This window comes from Crassostrea angulata, chromosome 6, assembly GCF_025612915.1.
Source record: "Crassostrea angulata isolate pt1a10 chromosome 6, ASM2561291v2, whole genome shotgun sequence".
In the NCBI taxonomy this organism is placed as follows: domain Eukaryota; kingdom Metazoa; phylum Mollusca; class Bivalvia; order Ostreida; family Ostreidae; genus Magallana; species Magallana angulata.
Genome location: NC_069116.1, coordinates 1169956 through 1182584, shown reverse-complemented (window position 1 = coordinate 1182584; position 12629 = coordinate 1169956). Strand labels below are relative to the sequence as shown.

Below are 12629 nucleotides of genomic sequence, written 5' to 3'. Positions count from 1 at the left end.
TTAAAAATTCTTTTGAGGAAAGTTATTGCCAATTTAACGACTCCTTTACGGTTTCTCAAATTTTTGAATTATAAGGTACCAGATATATCTAAAAATAATTTTCTGTTACGAAAATGTATCCACATCATTTAGACAGATTATATATCTTCAAGCACACGGCAGTATAAACATCGTATATTTTAAAACTATATCAAACACATTATTTGTGTTCTCTTCCCATCTGAATTGACTTTGCGGTATTGTTTCAAAACATTTAAATGTAATTCAACTCTTACAAATATTAGATATACTTACAATTGAACATTGAACGAAACTTTTTGTTGTTATGTTAAATATCATTTGTTGAATTGACACACCTAAACTGAAAGACCAGTTATCAGATGATTTAGAAATGAGGACCAGATTTTTTATCTGTTAACTTAAATTGTGCTTTTGAGTGTTAATGTCAAATCATGTTTTTATAATCTCATCAAGAAAACTTGTACGTGAAAAAATAAATCATTCGCTGTGGCCTTCAACTCAATATTTAGGTATATTGACGACGTATTATCAATTAACAATTGTTATTACCATACATTCGTTGACTCGATATATCCCAGTGAACTTGAAATAAAAGATACCACTGAGTCTGCGTCATCTGTATCATATTTTGATATTTTACTGGAAATGGACATTAATGGTAACCTGACAACAAAACTTTATGATAAACGCGATAACTTCAATTTTTCTTTAATAAACTCTCCTTACCTATATAGCAATATACCTTCACCACCTGCATATGGTGTTTTTGTCTCTCAGTTAATTCGATACACAAGGGCATGCTTTCGTATGAACAGTTTCTAAGGCGAGGCAAGCTACTGACAAACACGTTGATAAAACAGTCTCGATTGAAGTCATCTTTTCGTATGTTCTATGGTCGATGTAACGACCTTGTCAGCAAATACAGTCTTCCACTGGGTCGCATGCTGGCTGACGTTTTCCATACTAATTGTTAGACCGTAATTAATCACCTAATTGTTTACGGACTTTTCCGTTTTTTTCCCGATTACGACAAAGAGCACACGGCGGGTGTGACCGGTCAGCAGAGGATGCTTACTCCTCCATGGCACCTGATCCTACCTCTATATTGTTTGAGTTCCGTGTTGCTGGGCTTTGAATTTATATTTCGTTTTATGGATTTTTGAGATGGTTGACAGTTTGTTATTGCCATTTTTTCATAAGCATTCAATGATAATTAACAAAAAAATAAAAACAACAAAAGACATGGTAATTGTTTCAATGTCAAATATCTTTTATAATGTTAATCGGTAGAATGTTTACAAAGATTCATCATTGGTATATGTTCTTATTCTTTATAATTACTAAACGACTTTGAGAATCTTTTAAAAAATCCTTTCACCAAGCTACTCCAAATTAAGTTGAACAAAGTATTTATGTAAAATGTGGAAAGATGTTTTTGAAACGATTGAATTTAAGGTAAACATTTTATTTTGTTTAACTCATAATTACTTATCATTAACAAGTTATCAATACATGTATATGTTCAAATTGATGTGGCTCAAACGTCTCCACAATAACTGCATCAATCACAGTGCGTCGGATACTCTTCTTGTCCTGGAGAAAATCGCGTCCACTTATAATCTACCACTTTCTACGAATTGAAAATAAAAATAAAAAATCTTTGAAAAAAAACCCAGTTAACTATAATGAAGCAGATAATCAATGTTATTAAAAAGGTTATGATAATTTAAATGATTTGTCATCATTTAAATTATCATATCCTTTTTAATAACATTTATACATCAGATTAAAATATCTTTAAGTGCTTAAACTTCCTGATTTATTGTATTTTCAAACGATACATATCTCTATATAGCCATTTCCTTGTTTTGAACCCCACGACGTATAAAAGGAATTCTGGTATCACTCAGCATGGTAAAGACAGCATGTATACGTTCAATTACCAAGTAAATAAGGTTACATTTCAGTGTCCCTGCGTCTTCCGACAAAATCGGCAAACACCGGCTAGAAAATAGCCACATATACTCAGCCAATACCTTTGACTACTCTTCGTTGCCTACAATAGAAACACTATGCACCACGAAGTATATAACCAAGCAAAACTGACCAAAAACGTTCGCTTGGTATCACTTTCTCAATAGCATAATATTCATTAATTTTAAACTTATAACTCAATAACAGAAACCTACACGATTCATTTTTAATTTGACTGAATAATGAACTATCTGCATATTAGAAATATCCTTTTTATTAGATTTTGAAATATGTTTAAAATTTAGGCTAAATAACAAAATATTTTATATAATTTCTGTAATAAAAATATTAGATTGTGTAATTTTTGTGTTTAATTATTTGATTGAATTTAAATACACGAATTGTCATCAACCAACTTCGTTATCTAGGCTTCATATGTATCAAAGAATTAAATGTTTTCTTTTTTTCTACAAGCTGCTGATCGGCAATAATGTAATTCACGAATGTTTTACTCACCTTTTCAATGTAAATATTACCTCTGGTTAACTCGATTTCATCTGTTATCTAAGTAACATCAACTCATCATGCGAATTAACAGTGTTTTTGTGTAATCTAATCTCACTTGTTAAATTGGATAACAATTAAAATTGCTCTGTTTTACTCAATCAAACATTTAGTTGACACTTGAGCGTTAAATCACTTAGTCTTGATAAATTTAATAAATAAAATACGAATGTTTAAAATAATCAAGCCCACTCTTTATATTATATTCTAGTAAAAATCAATATTTATGAGGTATATTCTTATAACTAAGCGAGATTTGTCTTGCTGTTTATGTACTGATGTGTATTATTACTGTCTCCGATCAAACTTTAATAAAATGTATCTATCTTCACAGCATATATAGACTAAAAGCCTTCCCTTTATAACATTAAGTTTACCTTGCGTATGCTTTTGTTTAGCGTTAGTAGTCAGTATATTCATGAAGAGGTTAACTGCAGGCTCTATTTCTAATCCTTCTCCTGGTTGAACATTTGTTGTTCCTTGTGTAATTAAAAAAAAAATTGTCCTAATGACAAAAAAAAAGGAAACTCCAATGTAATCGGTTGGCGTCAATAACACCCCCTCATTCATAAACACTGAGCCAAATGGACTCTATTTTGTACAAAAACGTACAACTCATGTGAGGTTCATATATTCGAGGTGCATTTTTGCAGCTTGCCAAAGAGTCCTGAGAAGTAACAATTGATTTGATATTCAATAAAGCTTATTGTTGTTTTTGTTAATTTTAAGAATGCATCAATTTAGTAGTGCTATTCAGCAAATAAGAGAATAAACGGAAATCCCTCACAAAGGAAGAAAAATATGTCCAATAAGTCAATTGTATTCAATGCTCATTCAATGAAATAATTTTTTAAAGAATACCATCACCATTAAAATGGTGAAAATGTACCGTCTGTCGTAATAGAGCCAGTTACGTGATGACACTTTGAGACATCACACTCACAGATAGAAATGGATGACAGATATTTTTGGTTTACAAACAAATTTTAACAAATATTCAATCCTTTTTGGAAAATTTAATAATTACGGAAGTCTGTTAGTGCCACATAAGATATATAAAAAGAAAAGTGTATATAAGAAAAACTCATTATATATATAAAAACACACACATATATAAGATAAAAACAAATGTTCAAATATTTTGAATATAGACTTTTTAAATATCTTATGTGGCACTAACAGGCTTCTGTAAATAACAGAGATATTCATAGGTTCGAAAATTTAATCATTCTTTTCACAAAACAATGCATTCTGCAAACTAAAATGAAAACATCAAGGCTAAATGTAAAACGCATTAAGAAATCTATAACAAGAAGCCTGTTAATAGAAAAACTTTTGCTTCTGAAAAATTGTAATTATCATTTAATTGATATTTATTGGAACGATATATTTCAACGTTTGGAACATTTATCACCGTCTATATTCTCTCCTTAATGTCTCAGTTTCTTATTATTATTATTTTTTTTGTTCTATCTTTGAATTTGTTCCTTTTTTTTCTAAAAAGAAAGCCATTTTTCACATATATTTATATACCACAATTGTTCAAATTATTTTGTAACTATTCTGAGAAGTAATGCATACATGTACATATACTTTGTATCAAAACATTGAATATATCTACCAAACAAATACGATAAATGTTAATGTATACATTGCAACATATATGTATATATGTTTATGTGCAATACCTAATCTATGGTATGTGAATATGGGAAAGTTCAATAAAAAAAAAACAAAAACAAAAAAAAAGCATGGGTGATACTCTAGGTCTTATACATCATCTAAATCTAGGCAAGCCACTGACAAACAAGCTGATAAAAAAGACCATCAACAGTCTCGATTGAAGTCATCATTTCATAAGTTCTATTGTCGATATAACGACTATGTCAGAAAGTACAATCTTCTGCTTGGTCGTGTGCTGACTGACGTTATTCATACTAACTGTTGAGCCATTATCAATCACCGAATTGCCTACGGATTTTTCCGTTTTTCCCGAGTACGACAAAGAGCGCACGGCAGGTTTGACATGTCAGCAGAGGATGCTTACTCCTTCATGATTTTTGATCCTACCTCTTTAGTAGAGGTGCATGTTTGCTTCGCTCGTGTATTTTTTTTTTTAGACTTTTGATTAGAAACACTTTGTTATCGCCACATTTCATTTTTGAGTAACATGACAGTAGTGTGACACAAAAGAAAAATAGCGCATTTTTATAAATTCTTGTCAGCTTTTATTACATTAAAGAATTTCTAATGTTGGTTCCAGCTTGTTTTTCAGTATTCTTTTTCTATTAAGAAACAAATATGCCCCCCCCCCCCCCGGACAAAAATTATGAGAGTCATTTACACAACAGAGTTGCGAGTTCTTAATCTCACTTGAAACTTGATATTTAAAGTTTCATCCATCCCTTAGCAAAACCTTAACGTAAAATTTCATTACTTTTTGCTCAAATTGTAATCATGCTCCTTTTTTATGAATTGTAATTAAATCTACGCACAGGGGCCTACATTTTAATATTCTACTTGAAATTAATGACTTGTTTTGTTTACAGAAAAAGCATATTAATAATTGTTCTTTGTAAGATTTCAAATCGATTGCCAAATAAATTAGGATTATTTATTAATAACATATGTAAAATGATTTGCGATTGAATAATTTCCTAATGTTCACTTTAAACTTTTTTAGATCACAAATGCTTGTATAAAGTAGAGAAAGCGATTCAATAAACAAAACAAAAAAGTACCAATGGTCGTAGTACAGCCAGTCGCGTGATGGCACTCCAAGGCGTCACACTCGCAGGAAGATTTACACAGACGTCCATAATACCCAGAAGGACAAGATGATTTACAATTCCAGCCAAAGCGTCCGTAAGGACACTCTGTAAAAATCAAACAAAGTTAAATGATACACGGTGTAAAAATAATAATTGCAACAAAGAAGCTTAGTTAAAGACACTATTATCTATTATCTCTATCATCTAATTAAGTACACTGGTCCTGGTTTCAATGTTATATTATCGAGACTATGTAAATGTTATTGATTTTCTGCAACAACCTTAAACATTAATGATATGACATAATCAGGAAAAATTCTATAGATTTTTTCGTGTAGACTGAAATTTAAAATTATAAAATATTATTTTTCAATATTCGTTTGTAATGGGCCATTTTATTGCCTGAATCATGAAGATTTAAACTTTTTTTGATAGCGTCATAATGGTTTGCGTTAAATGTGTATTCTGAATTCATTAGAATTAAATTTTCATTGTATTTGTGGGTAACTTTCCTAAACGCATTTACATCCATGAAAAAACAAATTTAGAAAGAAGTATGTTTAGACAGAATCTCAAAACCGAGGGATCCACGAAATAACATTCCCACAAATAAGCAAAAAACCCCACAATCCACGAAAATTGGCCACTACAAATTTAAATGATGATTCTTCAGTATTTCAAAACGCTAGTCTTCACATTAATTTTTTGTACATATTTTTACTGTTTAAAGGCATGAGGCAAACTCATCCTAATTTGTGTTCTTGGTGATAGAGAATTGATTCCAACGATTATTAAATTTAATGTCTACATGATCTATTCCCTCATAAACAGGTTTGAACAGATTGAATTGATACCTTTAAAATCTTATGCGGTTTAAAGATTAAAAGGCCATATTGCAATGATATAATATAAAAATTAGTATAACTAACCATCACCATCTACTTACCAATACAGCTGTTGTTGACTTCATTGAGGTATTGGTTGACGCAGCACGAATTGGACGATAACCTTTATGGTAAAAGACTTGTGAAAGTAGTTAACATTTTAAATGGAAGCTATTTTCAAAGTATTTAAAAATATTAACAAAATAAAAATAGCTGATGCTTACTTGCTGCACTCCAAGTTTTCCTCAGTATATCGGATAAACAAGAACAAATTGACGAAACACAACATCATCCTACAGAAAATTAAACTTTAAGCTTTCATTGTTCTCAAAAACATAGTTTAAAAACAAGGTTCTAAATATCAAATACCTTTTAAACACAGTGTACAGTATTTCCTATGTCAAACGGCTGGACGCTGTGAATCAAATTAAACTAAATCACATCAAACTTTATGCTGAACAGGAAGAAAATAAAAGCCTTTATGACTGGGGAAATAGATTGACAAAATAAATTCAGTTAGTGATATAATAATAGAGCTAATTAAATTTGAAGTATAGATGTCCGTTTAGTTTTTGATATTTTTACATTCTTATCTATCAATTCATACTGTTGGTTATCATATTAGTTAATTTGTATCCAATTTTTGAACTATCGGGTCACATGCTATTAGTTGATGAGTTAGAAAAGTTATTTTTGCTGTTTTTTTCTCAACAGTCTACATGAACATTAATTGGTGTGTAAGCGTTCTACTATCTATAAATCAAAAGACGGCCAGGCTTCTATAATAACTTTGATATGATATGAGCATGTGTTATCGTCATAAAGATATAATTTGTCTCAGCTGTTTTCAAAAATTTACATTAAAAAAGAGAAACTAGGATGTTAAGCATTAACACATGTTTATGAAATTTGAAATATATGTTAGTATTTTCAAATTGTTTGGTCAATACAAGAAACGTGTATGAATTTGTAATGCACAGAGCTATGATTTGGTCTCATTCACACAAGAAGGTCATAAAAGTTTTGCAGCATTCTTACTTTTTAAGAGAATTTTTGATGTACCAGATAGTAAATATTTATTTGAACCCGGATGAATTTCTAAGAATTTTAAGGAGATAATGATAAAGCACAAAAAATACCCGATAACTTAATTTTCTTTTCTATTTATTCCCAATGTCATTTTTAAAAGTTAATGCTTTTTTATTCACTTTGTCCTTTTGAATTAAACACATCATTAATAAATACATTGTTAAGTAAATCCTGGATTATGCAAGGTACTTTATATTATTTTTTGGTTATTTTTAAGGTTAAATCTACGCGTACTATAATTTACGTCAGTGAAAGTTCACGTTTAAGTTTAATAAAAGTAAATTTTAATGTTGTAAATAATAATTATGAATTTTTAAATATCTGTCTAGAATGACGTATCTGTTTTCGCAAAAACGTGAAAGTTCGTTCGAGTGCTTTCCTATCAAGCTAACATTTCTAGTTGGGGTATTTAAAAATAGTTTTTAAGACTTGTCTCGATACAAATACAAATCTAAAACTTTATTTTTTATCAGTTTCGTTCTTTGATAGTTCTAAATAAGAATTGTTAGCTACTAGTAACTGGCAATGAAGTAATAAAAAGCTAGCTACTAGTAACTGGTAAGAGATGAAAGAAAACTTACATTGGTGTCTATACATTTGTCTCGAAACACTTTACTGTAGCTAAGGTGTTAGTAGATCGTCATCAATTAAATATTCTTATGACATCATGTTTTATTTGTCTTGGGTTTCATATAATATTAACCTTGTCGTTTTTGAGATTTAGAAACACTAGATTTTATTTCACTATAAACACTTCATAAGTGTTTTACATTATACTTCTATTAGTATGGTTTAAATGCTCTAGTTAGAATATGAGTTACGCGGGTAGGTTAAGGCAACTTTTAGTTTAATGACCGTCAACATTATGATCTATTTGAAAACTGTTTATTTTTATGAAAACAGTGTGTTATATTAATACCAAGTGAACGTGTTCACCAAGATATTATTTTTCTACTTCGGAATCGACTCGATCTTTAAAGCTGCCGTGCCATGGTATCACGTGACAGTTATAAATAGATCAATTTTTTACCTTAACAAAAAATCAAAAAGTGTAACACTACACCGAAGTTCATTTGTCTGTTTGTTACAATAATTCGATCGTCAATTAGTTCAGGTTTATTAGTATTACTGCTAGAATCCTATTGTTAATCGCATAAAATAAATATTGTAAATATTTATCGGAAACCCTCTCAACTTCTATAATTTCATTGAAAATATTACGTATATTTCATTTAAAACAACAATTCACAGGATTCTAGCAGCACTTTTCAAGTAGTTTAGGTCATACACCGTTGATATTTAACAAAGTCATCTTTCATAATATCCGGGGTAGTGTTACACTTTTGCCTTTTTCTGTACACACTGACAGAGGAAAGGCTGGTCAAGCAATATAAATGTCGATCTGCTTACCTTATAACACTCGCTGATGAAACAAAATATCCATGCCTGTATTATCCTGATTATATCCTAACTGACACTCATATAAATCTTAGGTATCTGTATTAAATAAGTCTTATTTCGGCATTGTTTACACTGCATTCCGATGATTTGTCTCCCGACATGATCTTCTCTATTAAACATGCTTGTGACGTCATCAATGATAATTATACGTAATAGAGAAAAATATATTCAGTTAGAAGAGTTTTTAGTGATATTTTATGTCTGTAGTTTTTATAATTTAAACCAGAGATAAAGTTAAAATCGACATGTTTCTGAGTAAAATATGACATCATGCTGCTTATTGTGACGTCATATCGATCAGAGGAATTTGATAGCTGTTAGTTGCCTTATCATACCCGCGTATCTGTATATTTATACTCCTTAAATCATTAATTGTGAAAAAATTATGCAAAAATTATAGGACAATTCTATTTCAGTTTCTGTTAGTAGTATATTCGTGTAATAGTATGAAATCAAACAATAATTATAACAGCCCTTTTATACAGTCACATGACCTATGAAAAGTGTATGGCATTATCACGGGTTTTTTTAATTCTCTTCAGAAAAGTTATTGCCAAATTAACAATTCCTTTACAGTTTATCGAATTTTTTTAATTATGAGGTTCCAAATATATATAAGAATAATGTCCTGTTCTGAAAATGTATCAACATCATTTAGACAAATAATATATCTAAAACACGCGGTAATACAAACATTGTTTTTTTTTACATTATATCAAACACATCATGTGTTTTCTCTCGCCATCTGAATTGACTTTGCGATATTGTTTGAAAGCACTGAAATGTAATTCAACTCTAAAAAAGAATAGATTAACTTCCTTTTAACACTGAACGGAACTTTTAAACTTTTTGTTTATACGAATAGCATTTGTTTAATTGCCATATCCCGACTGAAAGGCCAGTTATCAGATGATTTATAAAAGACGACCAGGTTTGATATCTATTAACATTCCTTTTTTGTGTGTTAATGTCAAATCATGTTTTTTTAAATATCATCAATTTATTAGCAACCAATGCTAATCAACCCAAAACATACACAAAAGCCATGATAAGTGTTTCAATGTCAATTACACTTTTTATACTGTTTATCAATAGAAATCAAGACAAAGATTCATCCTCGGTACAATTCCTTATTTTTTGTTGTTTATAAATGATTTGAAAAATTTAAAAAAAAAACTTTCACCTTACTTATTCAATTTAAGTTGAATAAAACATGCATGTAAAGCGTGGAAAGATGTCTTTGAAACGATTGAATTTAAGATAAAAATCTGATTGATTTTGTCTGTTTAACTCATAATTACTTATCTCAACAAGTTTATTTAAGGACATCAAACTAATATATATATATATATATATATATATATATATATATATATATATATATATATATATATATATATATATATATATATATATATATATATATATATATATATATATATTTTATATATATATATATATATATATATATATATATATATATATATATATATATATATATATATATATATATATATATATATATATGTTTAATAAAAAATAGATGTAGCACAAACATCTACAAATAACTGCATCAATCACAGTTCGTCGGAAACTCTTCTTGTCGTGGTAGAAAATTGTGACCCCTTATAATCCACCTCTGTCCGCCAATTTTACAAAGAAAAATAAATACGTTGCGAAAAAATGGTCACCTATAATGAAACAGATTATCAATTGACAAATTATAAAATCATCATATTCTTTCAAATAACATTTGTACATCCAATTAAGATATTTTTACGTGCTTCAACTTCCTGATTTGATGCTTTTCCAAACGATACATAAGTCTATATAGCCACTTCCTCGTTTTGAACACAACGACGATTAAAAGTTATTATGGTATCACTTCGCATCGAAAACACATTAACATACATACGTTCAATTACCATGTGAAGAGGTTACATTTCAGTGTCTCTTCGTCGTCCGACAAAATCGGCAAACACCAGCTATAAATAGCCACATATACTCAGCGAATACGTTTGACTACTCTTCGTTGCCTACAATAGTAACAATATGCAACGCATAGCGTACATAAACACGCAAAACGGACCGAAAACGTTCGATTGGTATCACTTGCTCAATAGGATAATATTAATTAATTTCAAACTTAAATCTCAATAACAGACATCTACAAGATTCATTTCTAATTTTACAAAATAATGGGTTATCCGCATATAAGAATATCCTTTCTATTAGCTTTTGAAATATGTTTAAAATTTAGGCTAAATAAACAAAATATTTCATTTAATTTCCTGTAATAAAAATGTTACATTGTGTACTTTTTGTTTTTAATTATTTGATTGAATTTAAATACACGAACTGTCATCAAAAAACTTGGTTATCATGGCTTCATATGTATCAAAGAATAACATGTTTTCTATTTTTGTATAAGCTCTGATCGGCAATGATATAAATAACGTATGCTTTACTCACCTTTTCAATGAAAATATTACCTCTGGTCAACTCGATTCCATCTGTTATCTAAGTAACATCAACTCATCACGCGAATTAACAGTGTTTTTGAGTAATCGAATCTCACTTGTTTTAAAATTGGATAACGATTAAAATGGTTCTGTTTTACTCAATCAAAAATGTAGTTGACACTTGAGCGTTAAACAACTTAGTCCTAATAAATTTGATAAATATTAAACGAATGTTTAAAATAATCAAGCTCACTCTTTATATCATATTTCTAGTAAAAATCAATATTTATGAGGTATATTCTTATAACTAAGCGAGGTTTGTCTTGTTGTTTTTATACTGGTATGTATTATTACTGTATCTTATTATGTAATAAAGTTGATTCAGTTTTGTATATACTGGTGTTTATATTTGTGTTCCTCTTTAATTTTGTTATGAATGGGTTACCGTATGTGAGTGACGAGTGTCGGGTGAGTGTGCTATTTTTAGATCGAGTATTTAAAGTGACCGGTTTGGGTGTAGTGGTCAGTAGAGGGTCCGGTAACGACATCAGCCGGATGCCACGTTTTGCAGCTCCTGTTTCAAGACATGGTGAATATCTCCAGTTAGCTTAATACTAAGGAGAAATGGGTAGCCATTGAAATTTTGGATTCTGTTAGGCGGGCACATGTTTTCCTAGCCGGTAAGGTTGTTTTGTTGTTATTTTGTACATTTCGTTGGTAATTTAGTTCTTAGTGTAATTGGTAGTATGTTTGTATGTTTATCGGGACTTTATTAGTCACAGTATGTTTTTTTTCAGTGCGTAAGGGTGTTTGATACAATTACCTGAAATACAGACTGGTGTGCTAGACGGAAATTTTCCTATGGAAGGTCGTGGGGACAATTGACGAAGGTCGGGGACGCATTCTATGCTGAGTGGGGCGTGGGTTTCTATCCGGGCAGTGGTCGTAGACTGGAAGCGAGAGACCTGCGAGTCCGGGGCTTTCGGTTAGGATAGCGACAAGAGGGACAGGAAATTTGACGAGGCAGGAGCGTCTCGAGTGCATAGTGACCTTGAGTTCATTTTCAGAGAGGTTTAAGTGTTAAAAAGCGACTGTTATTACAGGCTAATTTTCATATACATGGTTTTGAGCTGAAATTTGAAGTAATTGTAAATTCACGGTATTTTGAATTATTGAACTTTAATATTTTTTTGAGTAAATTTTTCAACAAGAGTTTTATTGGTTGAAATAGCTTCTAAACAACATTTTGTAGTTTACTTCCATTTTATATCTGATACAGTGTGATTTAATCTTGAATTTAGTTGATAGTATCAGATATTTGTTCATTTGTTTAATTGAATTAATTTTCTTTTTTTTTTGTTATGTTCGAATGAGAGTGGTGTGAAAGGGGGAGTGAGAATAAT

At 30.1% G+C, this 12629-nt stretch overlaps 1 protein-coding gene across 1 annotated transcript; it reads right to left on the bottom strand.

Annotated features, from left to right (window-relative positions):
* Window positions 1–2408: 2408 nt before the first annotated feature.
* On the bottom strand, window positions 2409–6503 carry LOC128190646 (multiple epidermal growth factor-like domains protein 6). The gene is made up of 4 exons (XM_052862763.1): window positions 6439–6503; window positions 6277–6338; window positions 5301–5435; window positions 2409–3038 (listed from the first exon to the last, which is right to left on the bottom strand). The coding sequence occupies exons 1-4, from the start codon at window positions 6501–6503 to the stop codon at window positions 2848–2850; spliced, it is 453 nt and encodes a 150-aa protein (XP_052718723.1). The 3' UTR covers window positions 2409–2847.
* Window positions 6504–12629: the final 6126 nt, after the last annotated feature.